This window comes from Enoplosus armatus, chromosome 19 (genome assembly GCF_043641665.1).
Source record: "Enoplosus armatus isolate fEnoArm2 chromosome 19, fEnoArm2.hap1, whole genome shotgun sequence".
Classification (NCBI taxonomy): domain Eukaryota; kingdom Metazoa; phylum Chordata; class Actinopteri; order Centrarchiformes; family Enoplosidae; genus Enoplosus; species Enoplosus armatus.
In genome coordinates, this window is record NC_092198.1 from 3,559,831 (window position 1) to 3,578,362 (window position 18,532).

Genomic DNA, 18,532 nt, shown 5'->3' on the forward strand with positions numbered 1-18,532 from the left:
AGTCTGCCATTGGCCGACTATTTCAGTCAGCGTTCTCCGTCTGACGACGCAAGACAACACTGCAACACTTAATGTAAAGATCTGTGTTTGTTTACAGCAAAACTCCACAGGATTCCTTTAAATGCACGTAATGTATTTAAATTCTTCTTCTTTTTTTTTAAAAAATCCAATCCAATTTCGAAACTTGATCTATATAAGATGCAAATGTACTGTACCATAGTCTAATACGATACCTGCTGGCACAACTACACGCCCATATTATGTTGCTTGTGCGATGAATGTGACCGATGAAGTCAACATAGAAGGCCTTTCAAAGCTGCCCACCTTTAATGTCGGCCCAAAAGACGGATCAAAGAGAAGTTAATCTGTGTGGACTGTGAGACATGAAAGCCGAGCAAATGAGGTTGCTGGCAGCTCGTAGCGTCACGTGGAAAACATCGCCCGCCCAGAAGAAAGGTCAGCAGGTTGTTTTTGAAGCAGAAATCTGACGAGACCTCTTAACGACCTCCGTGACCCCCCTTTGCAGCCGGGTCAGGTACAGATACTTCCAATGAGCACTGAGACGTAGTTGAGTTTGATTTGACTCCGGTCTTCTGATTAAAAAGGACGGCGTTCTTAATCAGCTTCCTCCCTGGGATTCATTATGCAGCCAGCAGTGAGTAATGAGCGTGCCCAGAGCTTTGAAGCTCACTTTAATCATACCACTGAAGACTATTACTAAGCAACAGCAACTTGCAGATGTCTCAGGAGAGTGCATGCTGTCGGTGGATGGAGTGATGTTCATCTAAGGACACAAGAAGCACTTGTGGTGATCCATCACTCATGCAGGTGAAAGATGTGGAGCATGGAGCATTTGTGACTGATGTTAACAGATGCCAGTTTTGTGTTTTTTGAACAACAATAAAAGCCTGGTGTTACTGAAGTTGAACTGTTCTCCATCGATCTGTCGTTTGATTTTCATCTTTGCTTCCTGGCTTGAATAAGGAAATATAATATTATATATAATAATCAGAAAAGACATGGAAATCTCACTTTCTGCACTGTGGGGCCTTTAAGTTCAAGGCTAAAACAAATCTTTGCATCGTTTCGTCTCTGCTTTCAGTCAACATATACACATATACATTCACATTTATGATGATGACCACTTTGAGAATGGGAAAATGTGCTATTAATATTGCTGGTGTACTAAATGTACACTAAATGTACAATGTCATGACACTGAAATCATCTCACAGCCAATTTAACCACTTTAACATGAGGTGTAAGTGCAGTCTTCTGAGGCTGTGATGTTCCACAAAAAGAGCAGCTAATTGTTGCTTTCACACCTGCTGTGTTGTGAAGCTGGTGTTCTAAGAGTTCTAACGGGAACAAGCACTGGGATTTCTGGGTAACCTTGAGCGCATCTTCTCAGAATCTGAAATCATCTGAGTCGGTTCGTGTCCTCGCTCCATGAAATATAGATGCCTGTGAGTGTGTTTTCAGTTGAGTCTCGCTGTCTTGTTGCCCGTAGTGACAGTCATGCAGTGCTCAAATTATCTTGCAAGGGCAGAACTGAAAGGTCAAGAAAATGTGAGATTGCACAGCTGGAACAATGGTGCGTTAGCTCCCGAATCAATATAGGGACTGTGATTGCTCAGGCCAACGCTGGATTTTTAGAAATGCTTGTATACGTATGAGTCACCCAGCGTCCCTAAAACCATTAGTACATGGTGCACAAAGGTGAGTTTAGAAGGGGCTTTTAGTTTCACACAAACAACATCAGTTATATTGACTGGATAAACATGGCTTATATTGACTGTCTGAGCCATTTACACAGTCCTGTATAATTTAATGGTGAGTGTGGGACTCACGGCTATCATTAATGGCTGATTCCCACTGGGGCCAAATGTGATTAAAATGGACCCATTTATGTTATTCTAACATGCTTTCACAAACCACGTCTATACAGAGGTAGCTAAATGAATTTACTCAAGGAGTCCACCACAGTTTTCAGCTTCTGGCACTTTATTTTCTATTTTCTGTTATATATTATCATATTTTGCATTTGAGTTTTTCCATTTTTGGAGAATTAAAGGATCGGGCTGGTGTTATTCTATATCTTACTGACAAGACCAAAAGAAAAAGTGTTCGTCCGTCTCCGAGCCCATTGGTTCTTACTGACGATGTAACTCCTTAATAATGGTCACTTATATATAGTTTATTTTTTTAAAGGCTCAGTAAACTCCATCTCCATGACAACTGAGCAAACTTTATCTATCTTTTTTCTTTTTGTTTGTATTTGGGTGGACTGATACGCTGAATGGTTTGTTAAAAACACGATCAACTCAACCAAATCAGAGCGGCAACAAACATGAGTACTTAAGTACGTAAGTAAATACGTAGATAAGTACGTTTTATTGGCAATATGAAAAGAATAAACTTAAACTATTTAGTTTACAAAGATATAAAACAGAGAAAAGCAACAAATCCTTGTGAAAACGACAAACAAAAATGACAAAAGAATTCTCAAAAAGATGAATCACTTCAAAATAGCTGCCGATTAATTTTCGATTGATTGACTAATCGTGGCAGTTTCACTGTCAACAGTTTAGTCTGCGTACTGTGTTTGAATATTTGACAGCCAGTAATGCATCTGAAACGTCTGACTGATATTATGGAGCGTCCTGATTAATCGGACTTGACAGCTGAAACAAGGATGTATTGACAAGTATTAATCTTAATGAGTTAAGAACAATTGTTCAGGCCTGTGACATCATCGGCCTGATACAACCCAGCGGTGGTCCAGCTGGTTTGAATTAAGCACAGATATTAATTTTATCTTTATCCACCACTGCCTGCACTGAGAGGTATACCCTATTTGGGAGATGAGTTTATTTTTCTACAGTCTGAAGGGATCTGTGTGGTTCTGTATCGGTATGAATCATATTCTGAGAGTAGGAGGCTCTGTTTTTGACTCTCTCAGTTTAGAATGAAATTCCTCATTTGACATCTCTCACTTGCCAAAGCCAGAGGCCTCGGAGGAAAAACAGAAAAAAGCAAAAAAGAAAGAAAAAGAATCCAGCCTCTGTGAGGAGATGCTTGTTTCCATGGTGATGTGGAGCATGTGCTCGTGTGTATGATGACCTCACGCGTGCATATCCTCCTCGCCAGCCTCTTCTTCTGCCAGGATGTGGACCGTGTGCCTGCCTCCACACGGCACATGGTGCAGTCACATGTCAGGCTCCAGATCACAGCAGGACTTTGTGTTCAAAACGTGAGGAATCTACAGGAGGAAGTCACCAGCTCAAGTTTTACCATTTAGTGAGGATGTCGATCATTGTCGGCCACCTATAGCTCAGGTTTCCTTCCGTCATGGTGGTGCTTCAATTCTCATTCAGTGTACAAAACATACTGAACCACGCTGTATTGTGGAACTTGTTTCACACATCATTACATTTGATGGTGGTTTTCAGCTGTTTAATACATTTATTTTTATGTCATTTTGCCTTGACCCAGACTGCACCCCTCTTTTCTGCCTCTCCTGAGGTGGAAACCATTAATGACCCAGGAAGGAGTTCGAATATCAGGTCTAAACAGTGAATATATACATGATCTCAGCCTCTGTAAAGCAAGACTGAAATAAAAAGCTGAACTGTAAGCAATAGCATCCTTGGTCTGGTATGACCAGGAGCTTATAATGGCTAATGTTAGAAACATTACTGAGGCAGGGAGTCACGTTTGTGTCCACCTTATAAATGTAAGTCCAATATTTACTCTCCCTTTAGCTCCACCAGCTCTCTTTAGCTGCTAAATGCGCCACGATGTTCGCCAGCTACTTCCTCACTCTGTTAGCTTTAATGACACTTCTCCTCATAAGCTACTATTGGAATATGTTTTAACAGTTCCCATTGTCCAGTAATTGTCACTTGTGGTCCCAGTTACTTCACCTAGACATGAATGTAACGTAATAGTTTGCACTGACTGAACGACATACGTTAGTGTGCCTTCCAGCAACAGTTTTGGGAAACCCCTTTCCTGTTACAACATGACAGTGTTTGCCCTGCATGGACAAAGGCAGGTTCATAAAGAAAAAAGTTTTCCCAGTTTGGTGTGGAAGACCTTGACTGGCCTGCACAGAGCCTTTGAGTTGAACTGGAATTTATAGCAAATCCTTGCAGCCAGGAGCCACAGTCTGGTGGAAAACCTTCCCAGAAGAGTGGAGGCGTTCAACAGTCACATACAGTAAGTGTGTAATGTTAGGGTGTCCACACACGTTTGATTGATGGTGTGATCTAAATTTGGTTTGGGCTGAAATGTAGACAAATGTCAGGTAGAGAGTCTTTTTTCCGGCCTTCTACAACTGGATAAATATTACTGTAGTGTTTGCTGCCCCCCAGTGTTACAAAGTAGAATTACACATAGAAAGACAGCCCTTGTGTGAAGTTTCATAAGTGGCCACAAGAGGGAGACACACTATTCATATTTCCCAGTGTCTTTCCCTTTTCACATATACGCAGGGTCAACGAGACAGCGAGAAGTGTTGAGAAGGAGGATTTAAGTGTATACAGAGATATTGCACATTGGTTATGTATCATGGGGATATACACCGATCTGGCATAACATTATGACCGCCTGCCTAATATTGTGTTGGTCCCCCTTTTGCTGCCAAAACAGCCCTGACCCGTCGAGGCCTGGACTCCACTGGACCCCTGAAGGTGTGCTGTGGTATCTGGCACCAAGATGTTAGCAGCAGATCCTTTAAGTCCTGTATGCTGCCAGGTGGGACCTCCGTGGATCGGACTCGTTTGTCCAGCACTTCCCACAGATGCTCGATTGGATTGAGATCTGGGGAATTTGGTCGACACCTCAAACTCATTGTTGTGCTCCTCAAACCATTCCTGAACCATTTTTGCTTTGTGGCAGGGCGCATTATCCTGCTGAAAGAGGCCATAGCCATCAGGGAATATCATTTCCATGAAAGGGTGTACATGGTCTGCAACAATGCAGGACCCAAGGTTTCCCAGCGTCACACTGCCTCCGCCGGCTTGCCTTCTTCCCATAGTGCATCCTCGTGCCACGTGCTCCCCAGGTAAGCGACGCACACGCACCCGGCCGTCCACGTGATGTAAAAGAAACCGTGGTCCAGTTCTGATGCTCACGTGCCCATTGTTGGTGCTCTCGGCAGTGGACAGGGGTCAGCATGGGCACCCTGACTGGTCTGCGGCTGTGCAGCCCCATACGCATCAAACTGCGATGCACTGCGTATTCTGACACCTGTCTATCAGAACCAGCATTAATTTCTGTTAACAAGGTTAAGAATAAACTTTCCATGTCTGCGTAGGAACACGAGTGCTGCTATACTGTAACTACATGAATTAACAGCGAGCCGTAGAGACTCTGCAGCCTTTTACAATAAACAAGTCGAACACACGAGTGAGAGGAGAGCTTTAATGAATGCATGAAAATCAGAACCTCATTGAGGATTTTCATGTTAATTGGGTTTACAGGGAGACATCCCACACAGGAATTTCCTTTAATAATTTAGAATCATGTCCACATGGATAAATCACAAAAATACTGTATTAACAGCTGATCTAGCAGAGTTAAAAGTATTCATCTGAGCATGTAAGACCATAAAAAGATTCACTGCGTCAGTTCCGACATACATTGCTCTCGTCTTTCAAACGTTCAGTCCTCTGTGAACAGCGTCTTCCTCTGGGACAGCACCAGGTCCTTGACTTGCGGCGTCAGGGCCACGAGCTGCGTGCGGACGCCCCTGACCTCCTCGTCCTGCTCCTCTGCTTTATCGCCCTCGGCCTCCTCCTGCTTCCTGCTCTGGCTCTGGCTCACCAGCTGTTTCACCACCAGGCTCTGGTAGGCGGACAGCAGCTGCTGCTGCTCCTGCAACGACACGCGGACGCACGTCAACATATCAGCAGTTAAACTCGCTCTGGTACGCTGACGCGGCAGCAGATGGAGATTATCCAGCTGCTGAGTCTGACGACTGGAAGTAAAAGAAACTCCTAAAACGAATCAGTGTGTTGCTAACATTTGATGAAGCATTCAGACCACACTGAAGCACAAATAAACACGTCTATTATGACTTGAGTTTAAGCTGCACTGTTGTAGGTTGTCATGGAAATACACAACTGTCTCTTAACTAAGGTCACTACACGTCTTACCTTACAACAAACAGGTTAATATTAGGCTTCAGCAGTCTGGAACTACTTCACACTACAAAGACTGTAACTTTGGAAGATATCCACTTGATTCGGCAGCCTCATATTAACCTCAGCTAAAGTTATGAATGCATTTTTACACTGAACGAGTCCATATGAGTATTGTTTTAAGACAGACTAGAGAAATGCTAACCTATCCTTTAATGTTCACACCATGTAGCTACAATTTGAAAATGAGACTAGCGGCAAAAAGTATGTAAACCCTCTCTAGCTTGTCACAGAGTGTCCAACATACCGAAGGTATTCGGCCCGTAAGGGTGCCGATGATCTGAGGAACGCAGCGTCCAGGGGCGTGCAGCACACAGTGGGTGCTGGCCTGAAACAGCAGCACGCTGGTCAGGTGGAGGACCAGAGCTGGATCCTCTGTCTCCTTCAGCTGCTCAGTGAGAGCCTGACGGTGCAGGAACAGCGCCTGTCTGAATGACACAACTCCAAAACCTCAATTCAAATGGAATTTTTTTCTGGATTTGAACTTTATACTAAAGAAATACTAAAAGTAAAAATAAAAACATTTTCATTACCTCTCCCTTTTCTTGTCTCCCTTCTTCAGCATGAAGCCACATACCTCTGCACAGGTCTCTATGTTGGTCAGGAAGTCTTCTATAGTCTGTGAGGAACACAAAGTTTCACTGTATTTCAGTTTTATCCTTCCAGCTAGAGCGACCAGCTGATGATGTAACTGACAGGAAACAGACTCACTTTGCCGTTCAGGCAGTTGTGCAGCTTCATCAGAGGTCCCTTGGTCTCCTCTGACAATTTGCCCAAAATCTTCACTCTGACCTGAGGCGACACATCAGAGACATTCAGATGAAGTCCAAACTTTAACAAGTCCCACAGTGCATTTCAAACAATCACACGCAGCCCTAATTAACTCTAACTTGATATAAATATGATCTTCCTGGAACACAGTTATTTCAGGGTTATTTAAGGGTACTGAGAGGAAACACAAGAACAGACCAAGAACTTTCTCTCACCTCACTGGTGATGGTGCTGGAATTCTCCACAGACATCATCAGGTCAGCCGCCAGGAAGTTGACCAGGATGTTGGTGACATCTGTGCACAGGGTCTTCAGGACGTGCTTGGCAATGTGGACCTGGGTTTCATCTGCATGATCAAAGAATTTCCATTACGTTAACTTATCCTGGGCTGTTCAGATTTATGGCACCGTTTCCATTTGGAATAAATATGTTTTTAACTTTTTGCCACCATGGTTCTAATCATTCTTTGTGTGATATAAACAGGAAGTGTAATGTTGTAGCTACTAGCAGCTCCTGTTTGCACTGTAACTATGGACATACAGACAACAATCAACAATCAACTGGATTACTCTTGGATTTCCTTTCCACATTTGGCTCAGTTTTCATCACGTGGCCTACGTGTGGAACTTTGGACATGTAATAACAGGTGGTATATACACTCAGTTGCCAGTTTATTAGGTACAGCTAGGCAAAACTGATGCCACCAGTTCAACAGCACCACAAACTGCAGCCTGTGAGTGCGAGTTAAGACGTTTTTTGGTCAAACTGTTACGTCCAAGGTCCAACTTAATTTTCTGGTAAGATCTGAATCTAAAAAGGAGTCTCTATATATTTAACCAGATTTATGAATCAATGGAACAGATTGCGTCACACTCATTCCAGCAGTATGTGTAGGACATCTGTCGGTTCTGAGTTATTCCTCAGAGAAGAAAGAAAAGTGCCAATCATCTGGGACTTTTTGCACTTTAGTGGCGAGAGCAGGATTTACCAGAGAAGAACTTGGTGCCTTTTTCGAAGAGTCGGATGTTGTTGTACAGGTTGGTGATCTCCTCCTGTAGATCCTTCATGCTCTTCTTCTTGTTGGCCCCTGATGGACAGCTGGAGGAGGACATGAACACCGTCCGCAGCACCTCCTGATAGGCTTTCGACAGAGGCCTGAAGAACAGCGAGAGAACGGACTTATTATTCTCAGTTGTGTTAGCAGAGAGAACTAACTAACAGACAGAAAGCGGTGTATTACCTTACTAAATGCTCTGCCAGCTCAGAGAGGATTTCTTCAGGGCAGTCACTCACTCTCTCCTCTAAAACAGCTACGATCTCCTCCTGGGCCATAAAGGGGGCTGCAGTCTGTTTGCTGCGATCTTGGCAAAGGTAAAACACAAGCTAATTAGTCTCACAGGGATACTACAGTTACCTTTGTCATCCATGGGAGAAAAAAAAGCTTAACAACCCAGGGGAGAGATTTCTAGCCAACCAGCCATTACGCTCTTGTTAATGTAAAATGCCTCAGTGAACAGGCTTAATGTGCATATAGAGACATTATGTCCTGTGAAGACGAAATGGCTTTGTGGCCGTGACTGTACTTTGCTGCGAAGGTCCGGTTTCCTCATCGCTGTCCTCGTCTTTCCTCCCTTTCTTCTTGGTTTTACGAATCCGGATCTCTCTGGCGTTGCCGCCTCCGCCTGCTTTCACACTGCCGCTGCCCTCTGGGAGACAAACGGTTAACAGATGATATATAATCCAAGAACTGCACCCTCCCTTAGTCCGTCAAATAACAGATGCATGTGTAAGTAGGGTAGAGTTAGTGTCATGCTAGAGCACCTCGTTCTAACCTCATATATAAACTAGCATATAACAATAATTCCTGATGATATAATTCATTCAGTTCATGCGACCTGGACCTGGATAAGCGGCAGAATATGGATGCATTAACAAATTAAAAATGATTCATCATTTAACGTCGAGAAGCTTGTTTAATTATTGCATTAATGATATAATTAGCCAGTGGCCTGCACCATTTCAAATTTGGCCCTGTGTGTATTAAAGCCGCAATGATTAATCAACAGGAAATTGACTATTTTGATAATCAGCAAAAAGAAGGCAAAACATTATTCCTTCCAGCTTCTCAAATGTGAATATTCTCTGGTTTTCTTAGTCTCCTATGATCACAAACTGAATATATTTTGCTGTTGGACTGCTGGTTTGCAGTTATTTCAATCATTGATATTTTATAGACTAAATATTTAAAACGATTGAGATCAATAATGAAAATATTGCAGTCTGTGAAGGTTTTTTGGGGGGGGGGGGGGGGGGTTCGACCGACCTGTGGCCTTCTTCCTGCGCTCTGCTTCCCTCTTTTCCTTTTTAGAAAGTGCAGAGCTCTCCGTCAGCATGGATGTCTGCTTCAGGTCGTCTTCAGTTATCAGAAACACTGGATTGTTCTTGACTTCCTGAGAGCCAGAGATCACAAAAAAAAATACTGTACCTCCAAAGTGTTTTACACGTCATTTGGTCATCTTACTAACTGACTCTACGTGGGAGTTTTACATGGAGATGTGTGACAAAGGAGGCTGTACCTTCTGAGCTTTCAGCTGCATGGCTTCATCGAATAAAGAGAGGCAGTTGCTGATGAACTTCTCACTGACGACGACTGTGCCTCCCAGCACTCTGGCGGAGGACTGGACGTTAGTGTTTCTCATAGCCTGGTTGATCAACATCCCGACGTCCTCCATCGAAAGGCAGCTGGGCAAAATCGGCTACAAGGCCAGAATGAAAAACAGGAGTCACTAATATTTTTACCAATTCATGTAAGGGTGGAAGTAAAGACAGAGCTGCAGGACTGAGCTGTGCGCGCACCTGTATGTCAGTCCATGTGGCAGAACTGACAGCTTCCTCCACAGAGGCCTCCACCTGGTCGACCAGAGTCTGACCCACACAGGCTGCTCTGAGGAACAGCAACTTGTTGGACTTGAAGCGCTTCTTAATGTAGCTGGGGGGGTCAGGGATCCCCAGTCTGACCAACGCATCAAACTCTGCAGGAGGAAGACCTCATCAGTCACATTTAGACTACAACACACAAAACGCACATGTCACACTGCTACTCTAACCCTAACCCTAGGCTAACGCTGTAAAATCAGCTCCTGTGTCGTTTCCTTCGCTGTAGGAAATGGTTGCCATGGTGACGCAGAGAGCTGTGACTTGAAAAGTTCAAAGTTCAACCGTCATCAACTCAAGGCAGCAGCAGCAGCAGCAGCAAAAGGCTGTGTGTGTTCACGAGAGCAACCCAGTCGAAATATGATAAGGATAAGAATTTAAAAAAAAACCCATACCTAAATATCCGTTCTGCTGGAGGAAAGAGTCCACCCAGGCATTCTGTGTTTTGGCGTAAATATCAGGGATGTACACAGCTTTGTCCTGCCGACCTCCAACCACGCTTCCTTTTAGGCGTCCAGTATTCACCAACTCCTCCAGGACAGCTGCCAACAGTGGAATGTAACTCAGTACATTTACTCAAGTACAGTTTTTAGGTACTTGTACTTTACTATTTCCATTTCATGCTACTTTGAACTTCTGTCTTGTACTTTTTACACCACTACATTTATTTGACAGCTTTAGTTACTCAGTACTTTTCAGATTAAAACAAATGTTTTTATGTTTAAGTAAATAATCTTTTAAAATATGACACATTAAAGTACAACACAAAGTAGTTAAAACAAGCTCCATCTCGACCAACTTCAACTGTAAAATGCTGCTTACACTCATCAGTCTCAGGGGTCACTTTTCTGCAAAACGAGTACTTTTACTTTTAACACTTAAGTGAATTTAGCTGATAATACTTACTGTACTCTTGAGTAGGATTTTAAAAGCAGCACTTCTACTTGTAATAGAGTATTTTCACGTTGTGGTATTGGTACTTTTACTTGAGTCAAGGATCAGAGTACTTCTTCCACCACTGACAGCTGGCAACAACACATCATAACTATAAACTATACAAATATCAAATGTCTCTCCTTACAGTACAGAAGATGTTCCTGAAATCCAAACGCTCCAATCATGCTGCTGACAGGTGTTGGCCTACAGAATGACGTAAAACAAGAGGGCAACAACACGATTAAGAAGGACACTGAGCCTCACGCAAAAACATTTGTATTCTTATCCTAAATCTCTCATACTCTTTTTCTTAAAGGTTTGCTCGTACTAGTGTTCCAAGTCGGATTCATCAAACTCTCTCAACTGCACAAACTTGTCGTAAATCACTTGTTTCAGAATGCACGCAGACTGCATATTTGTGAGATGTGGTGATCTCAAATTCAACGAGTGAAGTATCTGAATGTTTACCTTGTGATGGCGCTGAAAAGCCCTCGAATCCTGGCTTTGTGACGAGCAACGAACGCTGGCGTGAATATGACCCCCCTGTTGTACTGGTCCATTTCACCTTGGATAAGCTTCCCAAGACGCTTTGATAACTCCTGAGACATATTAGAAAACACACACACTTCAACTCCGGAGTCCGCCAAGAGGAATCATCTAAATGCAAACATGACATTATTGCCTAATTTCTCGTAAGATTTGATAAACACTGTGACTCACCTCAGACAAGACATCTCCTGGGAGGTCGTAGGCTTTACACAGTTCTGCAATACTGATCAAACCAGCCGCCTGCAGCTTGTCATTCACCTCCTCAGCCAAGCGGTTCAGGTACGTGCTACACACAGCACAAGATAATCAACATGTTTAGAAAGTTTGCATTTGCTTTTTTTCATTTCAGATCTGTGTTTTTGCACTTCAGTTGATATTTAACCAGTTACTTACGATTAACTTTGTTCTTTAAAGGATATGTCTATTGACTTTTTTTTGTTTAATCCCTATCCGAGAAACTTGCCATATGAATGTCATCATACAGAATGTATTTGAGCAGCCTGGACTCTTTATTGACAGATGATAGATTGACTAACATTGCCTTGGGCTGTGGTAAAAGTGTCCCTTAATACTCACTCATCAATAAGTTGACCCAGTACGAGCTGAACCCCTTTATCAGACTTTGCAATGTCACTTGCTCTACTTTCAACATGGACCCAATCCACATTGATAATCTGAAAGGAAGAGGACAGAGGCACAATACATAGGAAGTTTTAATAAATGACTTATGATCACATGAATTCTGGTGCAGGATACAGCTGGTAACTCTCAGAGTTACATGTCAACGTGCTAATACACACCTGCTGGAGGTCCACGATGTTGATTCGCCCTGTGAAATAGAGGAAAAGTGATTAAATCCCACAACGTTAAAAGGTATATGAATGTCATATACCTTTTTTTTAGCTTGATTAGTAGGTTATAAAACATTTCTGGAACCTGTGTTTCTAGTTTTACCGAGTATAAAACTGACCTCCATGGACGTAGAGCTCGTCCCGGATCTCCCTGCTGATTTGTGCCGGGGTGATGTACTCCTTTCCATCAAGTGTGTGCACCACATCTAGCTTCTTTTCTTGGACCAGCTTTGAAATAATTTCAATGCAATTCCTCTCCGACAGCCTGTGGAAAAGTTTACACAAGTGTCACATGTGGCGTTTATACTTATACGTGTTTTTCTTACGACAGCTGTTAACAGAAAGGAGACAATTCACAACTAACAGCGCTACTTTTGAACGTGAACGTTGAAAGCTAGCTAACACAAGCTTTGCTGCTAATAGCCGCTGCTAGCTTGTAAGGCGCGGTTACCTTTGCACCGTGTCAGCAAACTGTGCTCGCTGAAAGTCTGCGGCGAGCCGTCGGATTTCTTCCCAGTCAGCCGCCATTATTAAAAACTTTCAGCCCGTCAGCTGTCAGCGCTTTCGTTAACCAGCGACTATCAAGAAGCAACTGTTGGGCTAGCGTTAGCCGGCTAACGGAACAGCACCTCTCTGCCTAGCCAGCTAGCCACACGTCAACATATAGTGACGTACAACCGGGAGCCACAAGGACCAAATCTTCTCCTCCCACCTTTCGAGTTTACCAGATACGGTACGTTTCTTCTTCTTCTTCTTCTTCTTCTTCTTCTTCTTCTTCTTCTGAATACATTTCCGTCAGGCTGAAAAGTGTAATGGTGCCCTCCACAGACAGGTTTTGCAGTTTACTCTGTATTCTCACATGTAGTCAAGTTCAGTGGAGACATGTTTACATTACTTTACCCGCTGGTTGAAAATTCATATCATATAACTGTCAAATAACTGCCTTTCACTTCTGTATTTGTTACATGAGAACACAACATGCTGGACTGTTTCCGAATTTCTTTTAAATAGCTGGCTAGACCACAATGCCCCAATCTTAGCCTAGTTAGGACAACATCATCCCTTCTCCCAGATTTTATCACCCACCTCTTACTTTTAACAGAAGACTGCAGAGAGAAATAATGCCCACCCCTTCATTCTTCTGCTAAAGCATTCACATTTTCCCAACTGAACCTTCAGATCAATAGTTTCCCTTATCAGAGATGCCAATTTGTCAGAGATTTCATTTCCCTCGACCCCTGAGTATCCAGGTACCTACAGAAAACCCACATGACGGCCCATATTTTCAGTCATAAACAAGCAGCATGAAAGTGTCCAGGAGCAGGTCTGGGCGGGTCCTCGATGTCCCATCTCTCAAAGCCAACAAGGCAGCCACAGAATCCGAGCAGATGACACTTTTAGGGGGTTTGACCCTCTCTATCCACCACGTGGCCTACGATACGTGCCACTGTGGATTGACGACTTCAAAACACGACATTTCACAAAACACAACAACATTTCAGATTACGGAAAAGGTGGGACAACACTTTGTGACTGGACAGAACCCAAGTCGTATATCGCTTCCCGCATGAGGCCCATTGTCTCAGTCACACATGGTAACTGTATTAATTCATTGTTTTTGTCTACACGACCTTCATCAGTTAGTATGGACACAAGCATCACAACAGTTGCTGGGTAAGTTAATCAATCAAAGGTTTGGCTAATGAATCACCCTGAGAAATGCCACCCACTGCCACCCAAGAAATACAAAGAAGAGAGCGTTTTTAATTTAAGAAATCTGTAAAACATCACATTATCAAAAAATATTAGAAAAAGAGAAAAGGTAGATACAGAGAAAAGTGTCAACAACATTTTACCACAACCTTCATATAACAACCCCAAAGCAAAAGGCCAAAGAATGAGAAACAAATTGAAAACATACATTAGATTGCTGAGGACACATAATGCATGTTTTTAACCCTACATTATCTGAAGAATGAGAGCATTAGTGGACATGTGCATAACAATGCAGGCATACAAAAAAAATTAATTAATCTACCCAGACAATAAAGTAAAATGTACATATTTTACCTTTAATTTGTCACCCATGTATGTCTTTTAACATTTAGCCTACTGTAGCCTCATTCTGAACGAGTCAGAGCCACAAACAGAAACTTTAAAAACATATTTTAAGTTAATATTTTTACCAGCTGTTGTCAAAAACATTCCCATTTGAAAATCCCTGACATGAAAACGTTTGGAAATCCCCTCCTTAAATTTGCCCATCCTGCCTTTGCAGTGAAACATGATATCAAAGGTAATGGAACAAACACAAGTTGCAGTGCAAATCTGTAAACTCTAGGGAGCAGTAGACTACAAGACATTCAGTTCTTTCTAGGGAGCTTAACAGATGGTGCTATATTGTATGAAGCACTCCATCATGCCAGCAAAGTCCTGGTAGGAGTGAAATACTGTAATTATATGTCATATGCACATTCACTGCAGGCCTATATGTAATTAATAGCAAGTTAATTTTTAAAAAAGCACAATCTCAATGAGAAAACTGTCCCTCTGTGTCTCACAGCCATGTTCGCTTTAATAACCTGCTGTGATGAGGAACTTCTTGAAATACCCTCCATATCAGTATATAGTGTGGCTGTAGCCTGGTCTGCCAGTTTGATGAAATACACACTTTCTATGAGAGTAAAGAAGAAACTAATCAGTAGCCTCAAGCTAAGTTTTTAGAGTCAGGACAAAAGTTTTAAGTAGATTTGTTCAAACTTTAGGATATATTATATGATTCTCTCCATATAATTTCTGCCTTCAAGCTCAGATTTAAATGACCAGTCAAGGTAAAGGAACATTATGAGATTAAAGTATGTTACAGAGGAGGCAGGTTTCAGAGGAGTGTGTGTGGGGGTGGGATACACCTTCTCTGGAAATGGAGAAAAATGGAGCAGAGGAATGTCCTAGTCCGACCTATTTGAATATTAGATCGTTTGTTAAAAGCAAAAAGGTGGGCCGTTGCAAAGCTCCCTTCTTTTAGGGCCTTTTAATGGAGTTTTCCACGCAAGTTCAAGTGTGTTGGACCCAGTGTGGGCAGCTAATAGATAAGCATCCTATTCCGGCGCCTCAGTGCAGCCAGAAAACTTAAACCTGGTCGGGGAGGAAAGATGAATGTGTCCAGTTAATCATCATAGTGCTGGTGTGTGTAGAGGTTTATTCCTGGGTTGTGGATGCATGAATCTGGAAGAAAATGATCTCAGGTTTGTGTCAGGACAGTCGCAATGAATGTAGGAGAGTTCCATATAAAGGTGAACTACAACCTTAAAACAACCTTTTTGGGACCAAATGTAAGAAAACTGTAAATTTATATCCCTAACTTAACATACCACAATTAATGTTGCCGCTTTAGATTTGGGAATATCATTGGCACAAACACACTTTTATACACTGCCACAGTTCGCTGGAAATGTTGTCTGGGATTCGTTTTCTGTCCTGACTTAAACATCCGTCTCTCACATTTCCCCATGAGGACAACATTAGGAAAGCGTGGTTGAAGCCTTGTTTTTATCTTTTATTGCTTTATTGTAAACAAATGTAACTTTGCTCAGGGATCAGTCATGTAGTCATAAATGATCAGGTGTTTTTCATTAGGTTTTTATGGTATTAAGAGTGTTTGTGTTTTATGTTTTCCTGTTCCTTTAGGGACAGGCATTGCAAATGAGCTCTGTGTTGCTGCGCCTGAATAAAAATATACATGAAATAAAACAAATGTGGAAAGGTGCAGACCAATTTAAATGCAATTAAAATGGCTGTAAATCAACTCAGTTTCCTGTTTTTACACAGTTACCAGTGGAGGAAGAAGTATTCAGGCCCTTTACTTACTTACTTTACTTTAAAGTCAAAGTAGACATGCAAAATGTCTGTTGTATTCAAAATTAAAGTAAAAGTACATAAGCGTTAATGTACCTTAAGTCAAGGGACATATATATGTAGAAAGGTAGCAGCTGTGAGTGTTATATTATTACATATTCTGTAATTTGATTATGATTACTGATGAATGTGTCAGTATTTTCTACAGCAATGTATCACATAAGATGATCAAATGTAAAAGCTTAGTAACTACAGCTGTCAAATAAATACAGCGGAGTCAGAAGTACAATCATTCACATACAAGTACAACAATTAGCACAAAATACCTCTAAATTGTACTTAAGTACAGTACTCGAGTTAATGTACTCGGTTACATTTCACACCCTTTCTTGACTGACTTAAAGTGCTGCCATTCTGCCATTTAACCTTTCCAACGAGGACCACCAAGGAAGTAAATTTTTCGCTTTATTACATTTTTATCCTCCATCATTTCAATCGTATCTCAGGGATATGGATGGATATCTCAGTGAAGTGAATTATCAGTTTTAAAATTAACTTTGTGCAAAACATTAAACTGCAATTAAAGTCTCTGTGAGACAGAAATCAACCAGGTTACCTGTTTAGTACAGTTTAGTACTTTATCCCTAAAGTATAAAACTTTTAACTTACCCTCTGGTGACTCTGCTTATGGTGAGGGCTGGTCATGCTCAGCCTAAACACAACTGTACTTAAATATACTTTTACAAAATGGTCATAATTGTAGTCCTATTCTACATGATTCTTTGATGTTGTAAAGACGTCTACAGACTTCTGAATTCAGTATTTGCGCAAATAATACGTGGAACTATTGACTTTTCAGTATTTAATGTGATTTCTTTGGTCGTTCTTTCATCCTGTTTACCATGTGAACCATACATCTCTCTCTCTCCGTCACGCTGGTTTGCAGCAGAGTAACCAGAATGCTCTCTTTAACAGATTGGATTTATGCATACATCCAACAACCAGATGCTCCACGGTTTATGTTGTTGTGTGATGGCCCGGGAATCCTGAATGATGTCATTCACAGAGCCGTAACGCTTTATAAACACGCTCCATTCCTGAAACAGACTGCTGTGCATCCTGTGACACAGCGGCCAGAAACAGCTCTAACAGCCTGTTCGTATCGCTGCCCCGTCTACCATTCAGTTCTCTACAACCCCCTATTAAATCTAAAGTCTAAAGTAGCTTTATGACAAGACCAGAGATGTGGCTAATTGAGTCTTCAAAAGCTTTGATATTAAGAATTAAATGAAAAAAAAAAAAAAAGTGTTTGATAAGCTGCCTTCTTCTAACAGTTAGAATAAAAGTTCCCCAGTCTAATTTCAAACTTCAAAGCATAGCTTCCCTGACAAAATTTAGGTCATATTTCCACAGTGAATAAGCATTGTGAGACTGCCTCTTTGAATTGTAATCAAGTTGAGGTCCGTAAGTAAACACTTTTGTCTCAGCAGCGGCGAACACGTCTCTCCTGTGACTTCAAACTGCTGAACTTAAGATACTGTGCTGTTGATTTTGTGGGAAATTTGCTTTGAAGATGCCACTGAACAAAAAGCAAGATGCTTGTTAATATTGATCCTTTTTGTTTTCTAAAAGGCAGAATGAGTAGGATTTGTCGACATTCAGATACAGACACCGCCACACGCTTCTAGTGCATATTAAGTGATGACTGAGAGTATATATACTGTTTTTGGTTTATAGTTAGTTATTTGATGCTATAAAAATGGGCTGAAACGTCACGATTGAATGCGGGACCTCGATACCTCCACCCCTGATCTCTACTTCACAGACTCTGGCTCCAAAATCACCAGCGCTTCATTTTTGGGAGGAAGTGGAGACGCGTCGTCCATCTTTATATAGTATATAGTCTACGGTTTACACTCAACAAGGCATGTTGGAAAATGCAGGATGCACTATAATTACCTGTGCAATCCATGTATACATACAGCAGATCAGTAATACTATTTCTCTCCTACCCCTGACTTTATTTTGAAACCATGGCTTGCTTATTTCAAGAGCGTTCTGGTGATAAAAGACACTGTGTCCCTCTCTGAAGGCTCGATGTTACCAACGGCGTGCACTTCCAGTCGGCCTCTCCTCGAAGGCATTCATGGCGTTGCACTCGCTCGTGCGCATTGAAATAGTGGCGGTATAATGGCGTTCAAATCCTGCCTACTTTCTCACCTCTGCACATCTGGCCAATCGTTGTTTCAAGTGGGCGTGATTGTTGGACGCGACCCCTCACATCCGATGTCAGAATGGTGGAGTGGCGAGCGGAGGGATTCAGACGCTGTTTGATGTTCCGACGAGCGCTTTGTTTGAAGCACAGCCATGCATAGAATTTCAGTTTTAGTCAAAGTTTGAATTCGATTATTTCTAATATCAGGATGCATT

The 18,532-nt window shown here is 42.0% G+C and overlaps 1 protein-coding gene across 2 annotated transcripts; it reads right to left on the reverse strand.

The window, feature by feature from the left end:
* Positions 1 to 5,413: 5,413 nt before the first annotated feature.
* ufl1 (UFM1-specific ligase 1) lies at positions 5,414 to 12,838 on the reverse strand. 2 transcript variants are annotated; one of them, XM_070925789.1, is made up of 19 exons: positions 12,699 to 12,838; positions 12,367 to 12,512; positions 12,197 to 12,225; positions 11,973 to 12,070; positions 11,568 to 11,682; positions 11,316 to 11,446; positions 10,993 to 11,051; positions 10,307 to 10,453; positions 9,834 to 10,009; positions 9,554 to 9,733; positions 9,301 to 9,427; positions 8,561 to 8,683; positions 8,218 to 8,338; positions 7,966 to 8,132; positions 7,193 to 7,323; positions 6,918 to 6,998; positions 6,740 to 6,825; positions 6,454 to 6,634; positions 5,414 to 5,880 (listed from the first exon to the last, which is right to left on the reverse strand). In XM_070925789.1, exons 1-19 carry the CDS (start codon positions 12,773 to 12,775, stop codon positions 5,668 to 5,670), a joined length of 2,388 nt encoding a protein of 795 aa, XP_070781890.1. In that variant the 5' UTR covers positions 12,776 to 12,838; the 3' UTR covers positions 5,414 to 5,667. The 2 variants fall into 2 exon arrangements, with proteins under 2 accessions (XP_070781890.1, XP_070781891.1); XM_070925790.1 differs by having other exon boundaries at positions 8,218 to 8,317; positions 8,534 to 8,683.
* Positions 12,839 to 18,532: the final 5,694 nt, after the last annotated feature.